Below are 15,054 nucleotides of genomic sequence, written 5' to 3' on the forward strand. Positions count from 1 at the left end.
GTATTGGGTACTTTTTTCATCCTAAGATATAAATTACATCTTTTCTGGACTCAGCTGAGAGAAGGCAGTGAATAAAGCCTGAATTGTCTCACTCAGCTGAAGGAGGATTCCCATAAGGAGCCAATGCTAGAGACCTTCTGGAGGCTCTCTGCAGTTCGAGGCTAGAGATGAGTTTTACAGCCTTGTCCTGGCTTTGATATGGGAATCTGAGTGAATCAGAGCCACCTGGAGGTTGTGCTTGGTTTCTCAGCACCTGTACTAAGTGAATTTTTCTGAGGTGGCTTTGCTTGTTTGCAGAAGGTGAAGGGTCAAGTGTGATTGTCTTTAAAAAAGTCTTTAGTGGTTTGAGTTCTTTAACACAGCCCGTGCTGTTCTTCAGTCAGCCGAGAGCCTAGACCCACAGAGGAGCAGCAATGTCAGTAGCAGTGGAGCCTCTGGGTTGATACCCACTTCCCATTCCTGAACTGGCTTGCCATGATCCGCCTCAGGGGCCTCCTTTTAGAGGACTCAGGATGGTGAGCATGGCATTATTCTCTGTATGACTGCTTCTGCTCCATTTCATTGGTCCTTTGTCCTATGCTCCATTAACAGCAAATGAAAGAGGATTTGAACTTGTCTCTGTGGGGCAGATTATGTCAGATACCCATCCCCATCACCCCATTGGTTGCTATACAGCAAGTGGCCTTCCCTGCACACACTTCCCTGCCTTTGGCTGGTGTCACCGTGACACTGTGGTCAGTTTCTGAGAAACTTCACTCTGTGTGTGATGGCCAAACTGCATTCCTCCTCCTCAAGGAGGACCTGTTAACAAGGCACTTTGTTTTGGCAGTGGCACATCCTCAGCTAGATGATCTCTGATGATGACACCAACTGGCATTTTGTCTTGGGACTGGGTTTGAGTATGCTGCAGGCCTCCATTGAGGGCATTACTCTTGAAAAATCCCACTTGGTATGGAGCCATGTTTGGCCAGGAAGGACTTAGTACTGCCTCAACTCTCTGCAGGACTCATCCCAAAGAAGGGAAGTGCAGGAAGGAGGTGGGATCTTGGCTTGAAACACAGAAATCCAAAAATTACAGAGTATGGATGTTGCCCTGTTCTTTTAAAAGTTTTAAAGTTCTTTTGAAAGTTTTTTAAGCCTTTTGATGTTTACATATTTCTACTGGAGTTCTCACGCACTGTTCACGTAAATAATGATTGTTTTGCATTCTTCTTTGTGGGAGGAGAGAATTGATGGACTCTAAGTTTGACCAGTGTGGTTGGAGAGGTGGCAATTTCATCCTCCAATCCACTGTCACTTTTGGAATTCTATATACTGGGGAGTCAGAAAATAAACTTCCTCTTTTTCTTCTTTTAAATCTTAAAGTGAGTGTGTGAGTTATTTTGTGTCATAGTGCGACACATGGAAATGAAATAAGTCATAAGAGGAGTCCTTGTAGCCATGCAGAAGGATTTGTTGGCAGCCTGGTGTGAAGCTCCCTAAGGCAGTTGTTTCCCATGGCTATCCTTGGTGCTCTCTTCCCCTTGGTGGATGTTTGCATCCTCAAGCTGGTGCTGAGCAGTTTCCACATGTGAGGCCGCAGATCACACCAAGCTGATCTTGAGGTGACAGCTCCAGCTAAGAAAACATCTCTACTATTCTTACGGCCTTGGGAAGAAGTTTTGCTGTCCCAGGATTGTGCTTGGCTGCCTGGGCTGTGTTGTCACTTGGGTGATGGTGCCAGGAAAACCAGCTGTCCTGTGAGGGAGTGCCTGTTTGACTTCTTGGGGTTCCTCAGCTCTTCCTGCAAGTGACTCTTCTCTTGTACCTGGTCCATTTCATTTCTGGTCCTGCTCAGTTCTCTGTAGTTAAAAAAAATGTATTCCTTCCTACTAAGCATTTACAGTCTTCGTGAGAAAGATCTAGTGAGGAGATGCTTGCAGATGCCCTTTCAGGATGAAACACCACTTCTTAAAAATTACTGCTATTATTTTTTATTCCAAGGCTTTGCCAAGCAGGAGTGGCAGCCAGGAAGAACTCAAGCTGGTTTTGAGGGATCAAAGTTTGTACATGTCCATCCCCTGTGACCTTGAAGCTGCAGGACAGAATGCACCAGCTTGGCTCTTACCTGTACTGTCTATTACAGCACTTTATTAAAAAAACAGCTGCCCGTCTGTGAGGCGAAGCCTTCAGATGGGACCAAATCTGTCTGTCTACATGTATCACCGCAGGCCCCCAGCCGACTAATAATTAGCATTGACTCCGTGATTGCAGAAAGCTGATCAATTGGTTTATTATATCATCCTATACTATATTATACTGTACTTATTAAGAAACTCAGTAACCTTTACAGTCAATCCAGTACAGCTTTGAACTAATTGGTCAATCAATCCAAACATCATCCAGTGTCCAATTAAGAAATTGCCCTTTGGTGAATAAATCTCCATGACACATTCTACATGTGCACAACAACAGGTGCAGCAAGTGAAGATAAGAATTGTTTCTCATTCTTTTCTCTGATCTTCTCACAGCCTTCCCAGGGAAAATACCTGGGAAAGTCTGTGCCTGCTCTCTGTGGCCAGAGACCTGCTGCCACATACATGAGATGTGATTATGCACAAAAAGCCCTACACTTTCTTCTGCTTTTTGCATTCCTGGTGCACTATCCTGTTCACAACATGCTGCTGCTTGGGAGCTGACCCCTGCAATGGCCTTGCCACTCCTCCAAAACATCAGCATGCTCACAGCACAAGCTATCACAGTTGGGGGCCTTTGCCTGCTGGGGTGAGCAGCTGCTGTGTCCTGTTTCCCAGCTATGAGGTCTGGAAAGTATTACTCAGGACACAAAGGAAGCTCCTGGACTTTCTGACAGTACAGGAGGATGCACCTTGGGAATGTGGGTTGCTTTTGGAAGCAAGTGGGGGTTTTGCTGAAATCCCTCCACCTTGCAGGCTCTGGTGACTACGTTAGTTCCCTGGAGCCATTGCAATGCCAGCAGGCTGCCTGTCCTGTGCTCAGGCAGTGGAGGGGTCGGGCAAATGGGACCTGCAGGCAAGTCGTGTTTTGGGGACACTGAGTCAGAGGAGCTGAGATGAATTGAAACTATTGCCATGATCCTGCTGGTGGGAGCAGGTGCTGCAGTGCTCGTGGGAGTGGGTGCACACTCTGTGCCTGCTGCATCCCTCAGCACTTGCAGCTGAAAGGATGAAGAAAAGCATTATTTAAACCACCCCCAGGAAACGTCTTTAACCTTGTAAAGTGGAATATGAATTAATTTTGGTTTTTGTGTGTCCAAGTTACAGACTTATCTCTGCAGTCCTGGGTTTATCACATCTTTCCAGAGTTCCTGATGTTATTTTTGAGGCTTGTGTGGCAGCCTGGGGCTGGCCCTGCTCCAAGAATGTACTCCTTGCTTTTCCTCAATTTTGAGGACTGGCCTGATCTCCTAAAAATTATCTCCTGAGATCATTTTTATGGGTACATGCCAGACTGCTCAGCATTGATTGCTGTCAATCAAACCCACAATTTTCCTAGCAGGGAGGTGCAATGGGCAACTAAACCCTCACCTAGACTTGCCTGGTGATAGGAGACATCCTGACCTTTCTCAGAAAGCCAGGGCTGGGCACAGGAGCCTGGGCTACCATTTCAGGCACTGCAGTGCTGCCACCATCACTCCTGACCCTTCTGAGGACCTGCAGGCTGGCAACTGAGGGTGTGAGAGGGATGCAGTGGGATCTCCCTTCTCCCGCTTCTGCTGTGGCTTCTGCTGTCATACCCTCGATGGAGAGCAGCTGGTGGTTCTGTCAGAGTGAACCCATGGGCAGGAACAGGTTTCAAGAGGGGCCTTGGACTTGTCATCTTCATACGGCTTTTATCAATAGCAAAAGTAGCTTTAGTTAACTAGGCTCTCCTTCCTGCAACCTCCACCAACATTGGGATGGAGGCCAGGCTTTGGAGTGTGGGACCAGGAGGGGCTCATGTTGTTTTTCAGCATGCTGAGCATACAACTTGGTTCAGGATCACTTTAGGCAGCATCTCTCCTTTGTGGAGGGAGACCTTGCTGGGATTTTACTCCCTCCATTTACCTGGGCTATCCAAAATGGTTTGGGCTACTGCATTGGCTTTGCTGAGCTCTTCAGGCCAGCTCTTTAGGGCTGATGTGTCAGCCCTAAAGGTTGATGTGCCATGTATGACAGATTTGCAGCCCAACACCTCTGCATGAAAATCACTGTGCTGATCTGCCTAAAAAGCAGTCCTTCAGCACTACCTGCATTGCTCTCACTGACTTGGCCAGTATGGGTGCTGATAAAGGACCCTGGGGCTCAAGGAGTGGTTCTTTAGGGCTGCAAAGGGTTATGGATCACCAGCAGGGCCTGTCTGTTGGGTCACCTTACACCCTGCTGAAGGCTCTGTCCCATCAGACAAGGGGTAGGGGGAAGAGCCTGCAATGAAGATGGTCTCATCCACCAGTCATTCCCCACATATATCTTTTGGACAGAAGTGTGGGCTCTGAGCACGGTCCATGGGGCACAGAGGTCCCTCCCAGCCCCACAGCATGTGGAGCCTGCAGGCAGGCACTTGCATGGAGCAGGTTGCTTAAATTGTTGGGAGCCAGGGCTTTGGTCTCCCCAGGTGGAATGTGCAGCTCTCAAAAGGAGCAGATCCTGTTCTGGAGATACTCCCTGCTCCTGAAAGTCAAGTCCCCTACACTCCTGCATCCTACACCCTGTATCTCCCAGGCACTGGCATTCCTGTGACTGGGCCAGCCCTTGATGTGAGTCATCCCAGCATCAACAGACAGTGCTTGCCCAGCCCCATGGGTTAGTCTTGGGCTGGTGAGTGGGAAGTGAGGGGGCCAGGCTGATGGGGCTGACCTCCCCTTCCCTGTGCCAAAAAACTGCTCCTTTGTAGCAGCCCCATATCAAACCCTTGCTCTGGCTTCTCTTAAGATCATTAGACTGCTGAATAGCCCCAAACAATGCTTTGATCTGCAAGCAGACTGCCTGGCCCAGTGGCAGCAGTTCTGTAGGATTCTTCAGACAACCTGTTTGCTTTGGGCCTCTGGCCCAGACTAATGTGGCTCTTCTGTCCCTGCAGCTCAGACTGGGTGGAGATCATTGAGCCTCGCTCCCAGGAGCGGATGTATGTGAACCTGACCACTGGGGAGTGCAGCTGGGAGCCCCCTCCCAACCTGAAGGTGCGCCAGTCAGACCAGAAGCAGTGGTGGGAACTCTTCGACCAGAACAACAACCGCTTCTACTACTACAATGCCATCACACGGCAGACAGTGTGGCACCGGCCCCAGGGCTGTGACATTGTGCCCTTGGCACAGCTCCAGGCCATGAAGGGCAGCTCCCAGCCTGACTGCTGTGGCCAGGAGCACCGAGGCAGCACCAGCAGCAGTGGCAGAAGCACCCCCATCCAAATGGCTGTCTTTCAGGAGATGGAGAAGGGCAAGTGGAACAGTGCAGCGGAGAAGAGGAAAGATCCTGCCAGGTATGGGGAGAGCTTCAGCCTTCTCTATTTATATCTACTGGGTGAATTTAGCTGCCAGGCAGTCCCTGTTAGGCAGTTTGGGAACCATGCTTCCCCAGGAGAGTGCTGTGCTGCCCCAGGAGGGTGCAGCGCTGGGCAAAGTACTGCCAGGCCCCCAATCACTGCCATGTGCCTTCCTCTTCTTGGGGTACAGCTGTCTGCTTTCACCACTGCCTGAATGTCCCCAGCTTGGGCCAGGCCATCTTTGTGCGATAGACCATAAAAATACATATCAAAAGATAATCTTTGCTCTGGGTGCTACAACAGAAGGACAGGGGGACAGGCAGGAGTGTCATGTAGTGATGAAAACTTCTCAAAAACTTGCAACAGGGTTTGTTGGGATGGCCATAGCTCCTGTGCAGCGGGTCAGGCTCCTGTGGGGTGTGGGTGAGCCCATCTGGTCTGGCTCCTTCCTTTCCTACTTGCTCAGTTGCTGATGCAGCTTCAGCCAGGGCAGGAGGTGGGGCTGCAGGGACAGAGCTGCTGGCATAGTTACGTGGTCACATCAAGCCTGAAATTAAAGACCAATAACAAGATGCTATATTGTTTGACTAAGAGATTTTATTTTACACTAAAACTAGTCTGACAGCAATTGGGGATTTTTTTATTGTATATGATTTCAGCTTCAGCTGCACATAAGTATCCCTTCCCCAGTCTCTGTTGGGTTGGCCTCTCTGCCTGGGATACTGTGTGGGGCTGCTCCGCCTCCCTCCTGCTCTACCTGGGTATCATCCTGCCCTGGAGGATGTGGTACTGGTAGCTGGGGAGGCCATGCAGCAAGCAAAGTTGGGTCATATTGAGAACTGACCTGAGGGGTAGAGCAGTGCTTGGGTAAATCTGACTCTCCTGCCATATATGCTGGGATGCCTTGTCCTGGTTTTGGGCAGTGTAGCAAGTGCTAGCACCTTGGTTTTTGGATCAAGGCTGCCTCTCTGTGTGCAGACAAGGATAGAAGAAAACTGCCAAGTTAATGAAAGCCACATAGGATGGCAGTTCTGGAAAGTATATGCACCCTTAAGTGAGGCTTATCACATGTCTGCTTCCTGTGAGACACTCCTGTATTCCTGTATTCAGTACAGTTCTTAATGGTTGCAAGACACTGGTGATGCACATAAAGTGCACCAGAAGGAACCCAACACTTCACTGGTGCTTGTGATGCTCCCTGTGCCTCCTGCCCCAGAAGCAGCACCTCTGAGCTTCCTATCCATCCAGAGAATGATCCCTGATCTGCCAGGAGAAATCCAGTAAATGTCTTAGGCACATGGGATTTGACATGAGACAGGTGACTTTCCTTCCATGTCAGTCTACAGCCTGCCACTCCAGGGCAGCCAGGATGGGCACCATCAAAACTACATTACATGTTTCCAGAGAAATGACTGTAAGAGTCCTGATAGAGTGTAAGATATTATGAGCTTCACAGAGCCCAGAGTATTCCTGACTGTGCAGCAATCTTGGGGCACCTTGTGCCTGCAATGAATTGAAGGGCAAGTGCTGAGAAAGGCATGAGTGGCAGCTTGCATGGTAGCTAATAGGCTGCTTGGATATGCAAGGCTCTTTCCTATTACAAGGCTCATACCAGGTTGAATTAAACTCCAAATAAGCCACTCCTCTTCCCCTCACTGTTACCGGTAAGGGAGAGACAAAAGCAGAGATTACGGGTTGAATTAACAATTAACAATTTGCTGAATGCATAAAGCAGTGGAATAAGAAACACACAATAACAACAGCAATGTTAACAGCAATAGTATACAAAAAGAGGACAGAAAAAAATGTTAATAGCAATAGTATTCAAAAAGAGGAAGTGTTTTGCCCACAAAAAGTTATTCACTATTGGGAACAAAGCCAAGATGGCAGATGCTCCTTATAAGCTGCATCCACATGGCTTTCCCAGGCAAAGACAATGTGGTGGCCATTCATGTACTGCCCATGTGGCCACTGGGAACAAAGGCATGATGGTGGGACAACTTCTGTGACTAATGTTTGCTTCTTCCAGCCAGAAACCACAAAAACCAGTGACATATTTCCTGAAAGCTGGATTGTCCAAATAGGGTCATGCAGCCGCTCCGCTGGGCTCAGTTCTGCACAGGTAACTGTGCCACCATTTCTACTACCCTGCCGCACTAGAGGTCAGCCCTGCAGGTCACTGCTGGTTTTTTGTCCTACTGCTCAAATGCTCTCCTTTGGGCTCAGTTCGGCTGGGTTTGGCAGGTCTCCTTTCTGCTCGGCTTGATGGGCTCAGTGGGGTTGGGCTGCTGGACTGTTCTCTTTTAGCAGCCTCCTCCTCGCCAGTGCTGATGGTTCAGGACTGTGATCAATTTGCGTTTTCACTGCTTCCTTTCTACTCCATGTTCCGTAGTTGTGTACTGAGAAAACAGGAGGGGAACCGGCAGGGGAGCAAAGGGACTGGATCCCTCAGGGGTTGATGCTGACAGTCCCTCCTCTGGAGAGAGAGGCAAAACGGCACGCTTCAGGTAGGGTGCCTGGCTTTCCCTCCTGAAACCGTGGTGTGGTTCAGGAGGGAAAATGTTATTCTATACCATGATGTGCATGGTTTAGAGTAACAGCAGCACTAAGCTCTGGCCTTGTCTGCAACCAGGACACTGACTCAGTCTCTCAGGAGGGAGCATGGCCTCCTCTGCCTTTGTATGGGGAGTTGCTGTGCCTCAGGGGAAAAGTGATGCCAGTTTTGGCCCATCACTCTGTTCATCAGCCTTCTCAGTAGGGAAGAGCCTTCTACAGAGTCCCCTCCTATAGAAGGAAGGGGGAGTGATGCAACGTGGGCAGCAGTTTGCTGTACCTTTCCTTGCCTGCCAGGGGTAGCATCACCATCACTGCTCATTCTCCTAAAAGGAGGGGAAGTGGGAAGGAGTTCTCCTTTGTTCCATCCCTAGATCAGGTTTGTGCAGCAATCTTGGGCACCTTGTGCATGCAATGAATTGAAGGGCAAGTGCTGAGAAAAGCATGAGTGGCAGCTTGCATGGGAGCTAACAGGCTGCTTGGATATGAAGGCTCTTTCATATTACAAGGCTCATACCAGTAAGGTGACATCTGCAAAATGTGCTTTCTTGGAAGCAGGAGATTGGGCACTGTTTCCTTGCACATCTATCATGTGTTCTCTCTACTGTGTGAGCGAGAGTTTGATTTCCGTAGTTGAGTCTGACACCCAAGGAGAACTTTTGCTAGCTTGTAAAATGGGGAGCAACATGCTGAGCCAGAAGCAAATGCTCTCAGGTGGGATCTAATGCAATTGCTGAATGTTTGGTATACTAATAGCATGACCACACTGAACTTTTAAGTTCTGTTGTCTGTGTTGTTCTCCAAAGACAACCTCAAGTATGTCCTCCTCTGCTTGGGAGAAATGCAGCTGCATAAACAGAGGGTGAACACATGGAGTGCTGTTGGTAGTATTTGACATCTTTGTAGTTACTTGCAGCCAAGACAGTTTCGTTTTTGTCTCTTAATGCCAGCACAAAAAATAGTGGTTTTCTTTCCTTCAAGTTTGTCATCCTGTGATAGATGGAGAGACCAGCAGAGACCAGTGTAGTCCCCAAGAGGGACCTCCTGCAAGCCTATTCCACAAAGATCTGGGGGAAGGGATTTCATTCTAGTTTTAGTTATACTTTGTGGTCGAGGTTTTTTCTTTTAGTAAACTGGTTTTTACCACCTTTCCTCTCTTTTGCCTTCTATCAGCACTGCTGAATTTGTTGTGCCCCCTGCCACATCTCAGTGCTGTGAAACCCTCAGCAACCTCGAGAAGAACAAAGAAGCTCCCCAAACCTTTGCTGCCTGTTCCCTCTGTCTCTATGCCCATGCCACCCCTCCTTCACTGCCCCACAGCTTGCTGCTGCTCTTCCAGCTCTTGCAGTGTCTTGGAGTAGTCTTCTTAGACATCGTCCTTTGGCCTCCCCAGGCAGCACAGGAGGGTAGACTCTCTAGGGAAATGGCAGCTTCTTGCAGTGGGGTGAGATGCTGGTGCCAGTGACCATCTCTGGAGCCTCCTGGAGAAACTCCTCTGCCCATGCTCTTGCTCCCATGCTGTCTTTCAGCTGCGCTCCCTAGGGCTGCCCAGCCCAGTGGTGACTCTGCTTCTCCCTTGCTGGACAAGGACAGCAAACAGCACTTGCCTCACAACTCCAGACTCATCCTGAGCTCTTACAATCCTGTTAGGAAGCCAGATGGACTCTCTTCAGCAGAAATGATGGCCAAATTATCCTTTCACACACTAGAAAGCTCTGCAAAGGGTGGATATGCTCCCTTGGGGACTGAGAGACCAGCCTGGGGTTGAGTGCAGCATTTCGGAAGTGTACTCTGAGCCACTGCAACCATGCTGAGGTTTGCCGGAACTCCAAGGTAATGGGTGAAAAAGGGCTTGGTGGCGTGCCAAGGCCTGAAGAAGGCAGTCTTTCTGGGAGCCTGTGTGGTAGTCTGCAGCATTTCAGCAGACTGCAGGTCAGGACTGTGAGCAGGCTCTGCTGTCCTTGGCCTGCTATCCATGCAGAACCAGCCCCTTTACTCCTCTTCCCCTGTTTCTCCTAAGGTCAGCACTGGGAATTTCAGAGTGCTGTTTCTGAAAAACAGGCTGTTTTAAAATCCTCTGTAAGAAAGCCACCTTCCCTAGGAACATTCTGTCCCCAGGAAGAGGAAGGTGAGGGTCATTTCTGCATGGGCAGTAGGTTGTGCTGCCTATGCCCTCCTCACCCACCTTTCCCATAGCTCAGCATCCTTGACTGGGAAGGAGTAGTGGCTTGGTCTTCCAGTGCCAGGAATATGTGCTGGAAGAGGAGTGAGAGGGAATGTGTGATTAGGTGGCTGTAGGAATACATCTGCCTCTTCCAAGTCTGGTTCGTTTCATCATGGGCTCATGTCTCTCAAGGCACAGCATAAGTAATGCCACTGTTAAGTTTTCATAATCTAGCAAGAAAGACCATCAGAATCCCTAATACATGTTTGTTTCCTGCTTGTGCAGTTGGCCTTGGGCTAGGATATGCAAACACAATGTTCTCTGCACAATTCTGCAGAGTTTTTGGTTTGGGCAGTTTGTATCCCTGCCTCCAGTGTGGGAATTAGCGGCAGAGCAGCAGTGCTGCTGGAGTACGAACATCCCTGTTCACTCACCTTTGGCACAGCACCAGGGAAACAACTACTAGAAAGGGCAGAACTAAGGTGCAGGGCATTTTATCCAAGCTTCTGGGAAGAAGAAAAACAAACATTGGAGATCTGGAGCCTGAGAAGAACTGCTAGATATGCTGGGCCTGTTGGAGCTGGGTGCAGGCTGAGAAAATCAGTGCCAAGTTGAGACCTTTATATTGGAGCTACTTGAAAGCATTCCTCACAGGAACAGTCCCAGAGGATTCCTCAGGGTCTCTGCTGCTGGTGGCTGAAGAGCTCAGCTGAGAGGCTGCACTGGGACACTTCTCCACTACTGGCTTTGCTTTTTGTCAGACCTTTCACAAGGGCAAGATTGAATCTTCACGCTGGGAAGTCAGGAAGTCCCTCTTGTCTTCTTCTTGGTCTTATCAGGAGCCTGGGGATGGAGTTGAAAGAAGCTGTATCCAGACATGGCCCTAAGAAATTATTCATGGCTGTGGAAATGGCCTTTTCAAGACAGCTTTGTCTTTTCTGTGGTGGTACTTCTTTCCTCTCATCTCTGGCAGCCAGGGAGGCTGGAAATGCCATGATGTGTCCACAATGGGACTGATGGGTGAGGTGGCGTACTGTACACATTCAGAAGTTTCCCTTCACCATCACATTCCTGGGTCAGGGAGCATGGTGGCACTTGGTGACATGGGAGTGGCACAGCTTCCGAGTTTCCTCTGGCCCCTGCATCTAGGTGCTTTGCCTCTTACCAGTGCCCATGGTAGACTAGCTGTGGCAATCTCGTGTGTTTCTGCTTTTCCTCAAAAAAAGCAGTGTCAGCGGGTGAGCTCTGCCAGCTCCAGGGGCTTGCAGTGGTCTGGAGAAGGCTGGGTCCCAATGTGCACCTTGACCTAGGCCTGAAGGAGAGAACATGTTGAGGCACGGACTGCAAGTGCCAGAATCCTGCTACAGGGAGGCTTGCTGCTTGTGGCAGAGTCACTTCTTCATTGCCTTGCTGTGGCTGTCTGTCTAACTTGTCTTGCTGTCCTGCCAGCTGGGCTCAGGGCAGGTGCAGAGAGAGTCCTGTACCAGTGCGGAGCTCCTGCCGCTCTCCATCATGTCCCACCCATGTGGCCAAGTCTGTGTTGAAACCCCAGCACATCTTCTTGTCCTGGGCAGGCCCAAGGTGAGGGATGTCTTCCTTGCACCCTGATAAAGGGACTCTGGGCAGTGAGAAGCTGTTGTTCTTTGGATTGTCTTTTGCCCTCCAGCTTACTGGGGCTCACAGGTAGGTAACTTGCCTCTGCAGGAGGCTGTTAGCACAATATCCTCTTTTCTTTTTCAGATCAAATCCCTCATCACTCATCTGAGGCCTAAAATCTGGGCTATGCTCTTTATCACAGATGCAGGGGCAGAGGTTGTTGCCAGTTGAGGTCCCACAGGGCCCTAAAAGTTACAATGCCACGCTGGAGCAGGAACCTGCCTCTGATGGGCAGGTTGGTGGTTTTCTGGAGATGCCCGGGCCCACACCTGAGCAGTGACCAACAGGGGTGTTCCCAGTGCTGCTCTGGGGGTGTGAACTGGGACAGATGGGGCAGGAGGTGGTGCCAGTGCCTGCTGTTTGGACAGGGAGGGGCTCCTTCCTGTGGCTCAGAGCTGAGCAAGGAGGTAGCAGAGCTTCAGGCCGAGTTCCTGTTCATTTGATTTTCTGGTGTCAGACAGTACCAGTGCATGATGAGCCTGGATGGGGGCCACAAGTCTGGCCATGCTGTGCCTGGCTGAGGCAGATCTGTCAAGCCTTGGCTGAGTCAATGGTTCAACTGTGCACAGCTGGCTGGGCCTGCAATGCTGCACATCAGGGAGAGGAAAAACTTCAGGAGGTGGCTTGTGGGATCTGAGTGTCCAGCACCTTTCCACAGAGCACAGGGTTATTTTTCAGCCCTGCCATAACTGGAGACCTTTTAAGGCAGTGGGACACATCTGCAGCTCTGGGCTATCGCTCGGCAACCCCACAACTGGATAATGCTGGTCCAGATGCAATGATGGTTGCTGTAGGGTTGAGCTAAAATATGTCCCAGTCACACATTTGTGGCCTGCCTGCTGAGTCAGGAGCCTGTGGATTGTTCTGTCCTTTGCCAGTCTCTCTTCTGTGCCATGAAACGAGAGACTGGCAGAGTCTGTCTCACTGATACAGCCATGGGGATGTCAGAAATCCTCATTTAAAAGCCTACCAAGTGTTGCTGTTCTGGTTCTTCCTGTTAGTCCAGGCACTCTTTGAGGAAGAGCCTAGTCTTCAGCAAAGCTTGGGATTGAGACTGGAGCTTGGCTGTGCACAGGGGAGATGCACTGATGCAAAGAGCAGGCCCTGTGTCCCCCGGGGAGAGATACCTAATGGGTTGTGGAGCTGGGTGTCCTCATGAATGCCACCCTCATCCTGCTGTTACCACTGGTGGTTCCCTGTGTGCATCCTCACTTGGTACTGCTGGCGCTCGACCCCGTGCATTAGGCATCATGCCCCAGGAAGAAGCATGTGAAGGACAAGCCACAGAGGGCTAAACAGGAATGGGAGAGCAGGGGCTGTGCTGGATGGTAGCTTGGTCAGATGGAGAGAAACCAGTCTCAAATTTCTCAGTGTTTCCCAAGTTATTCTTGGCATAGGGCTTAGGTCAGCACTGGGTTGCAGTGCTGTGAAGAGAATGAAGGTGGAGGCTGGGAGGCAGGCCTTCCTCATGGCAGTTGCATCACCATCCAGAATTAGTGTCAGGAATTCCCTTAAAATAAAATCCTTGGTGCATCAGTGGGAGGCACCAGAAGTCCCAGAGCAAGAGGGGGCCCCAGGGTTCGAAGCAGAGGAAGACAGCCCTTTCTCAATGTTCTCTGGCCACACTTGGGTAGTTGCACAAGAGAGCTACATGGACTCTGTTGTGGGAAAGGAGCCAGCCCTGCAAAGACGGAGGTGCAGCTAAGTGTGATCAGGGTGTTGTGAAGCCTTTGGACCCTGGCCAGGGGTCAGGCACTGCACCCATGGCAGGGCAGTGCCGGCCTTGTCTTCGCCACTCCTGGTGCCATTGTGTCAAGATGGGATTCACAATGACACATTGCCAACAGAGAGCATGTTTTGCCAAAAATATGGTAAGGAGTGGATGAGGAAGGAGCACGCCACCCCTTTAGGGGGCAACAATTGGGAACAGATGTGAGACATGAGGTATGGAACAGAGGATGTGGGGAAAGTGACTGGAGTGCACCAGGTGAAATAGGACACCCGCAGTGATGTGGGGCAGGAATGGGGAGAACAGGGGGTGTGTAAATGCACTGGCAGGATAACCATGGGGGAAGGACAGGCAGAATACCCCAGGGAAGCTGTGCTGAAGGAGGAGGCTGGCACCTTGCCAGGTGAAAGGGCTCTGGAGAGCACGAGCAGAGCAAGAGGGCTGGGGTGTCCATATACCTTGGGGTTTGGCAGGGAAGGCACAAGAGAGCCAAACATTGGTGCGAGGCACCTCTGGACATGCAGCAGAAGTGGGTGTGTCTGCCAGCACAGAGGCCATAGAGGGCAGGTCAGCAATGTGGAGTGGGGAGCAAGGGTCAAGGTGCAAACAGCAAAATAGTTATGAAGGTGTTAGGAGAACATCTCTTGTCTCAGATGGAACACATGCAGTACACCCTCAGGTCTTACCTAGTGATGGGTGGTAGCAGATACATGGAGGTGGGGCACAATTCAAGTGGAGGTAGGGTCAGACTCAAGTGGACCTTCTTGGGGACTGTGATGCCTTGGAAAACCTGGAAGCTCTGCTGGTTTAATATCCTTTCCATTCCCTTTTCGTCAGAGCTCACAAACACTGACTGGCCATGGTCACAGCCTGACAGCATGTTGTTGTTGCTACACTGTAGAATATACCCTGGGAACTGAGGTGTTGCAGTGGGCATGTTGGGTTGTGGTGGATCCCAAGTACTGCCACGGATCAGAGGTGATACTCCCAGCAGAGGAGGGTTTTACAGCTGTGAGAGCTGAGCAGGGCCAGTTGGTGTGGCCAAGGATACCAGATCTGGGTGCATCTGGACAAGATTGGGTGGAGGCGTGGCAGGTTGTGTGGGAATGTAAGCTGTGAGTGGAGAATGGCCACCCCCATATACCTCCCACAGACCTTCTAAGTTTTCCTACAAAATAAACACACATCTGGAAACTAAAATAAAAAACCAGTATGGTCTGGAAGGACTGTCATCATATTTGGATAACCTGAAGGCAGATGCTTGGGATTATTTTCCAATTTAATGCTTGAGTTTTATGTTCCAGAATAGCTTGGTGGTCTTCAGCCAGTTGTTCTGTGTGCCATGCTATCTGCTGAGCCTCGAGAAGCATAGGTTGTGTCCTATATCAGTGCAGCTGATACCAGACAGGTTATAGTATCATGAACTAATTTAATCTTCTTGTTCTGCTCTTCCTGATTTAGAAATTTATTATGT

At 50.1% G+C, this 15,054-nt stretch overlaps 1 protein-coding gene across 4 annotated transcripts in view; it reads left to right on the plus strand.

Moving 5' to 3' along the window:
• The window catches only part of LOC100217539 (rho GTPase-activating protein 39), a 61,822-nt gene that overhangs the window by 25,078 nt on the left and 21,690 nt on the right, over positions 1-15,054 (plus strand). For 2 of the 4 annotated variants that reach the window (XM_012570142.5, XM_072916941.1), the window contains exon 2: positions 5,077-5,475. The exons of 1 other annotated variant lie outside the window; for it this stretch is intronic. In XM_012570142.5, coding sequence (XP_012425596.4) covers positions 5,077-5,475 — 399 coding nt within the window. Of the gene's footprint in view, positions 1-5,076; positions 5,476-7,510; positions 7,601-15,054 lie in introns of those variants that run through there. One more of the 4 variants, XM_072916943.1, reaches the window with a different exon arrangement.

The sequence above is a fragment of the Taeniopygia guttata genome, chromosome 20 (assembly GCF_048771995.1).
Source record: "Taeniopygia guttata chromosome 20, bTaeGut7.mat, whole genome shotgun sequence".
NCBI lineage: Eukaryota > Metazoa > Chordata > Aves > Passeriformes > Estrildidae > Taeniopygia > Taeniopygia guttata.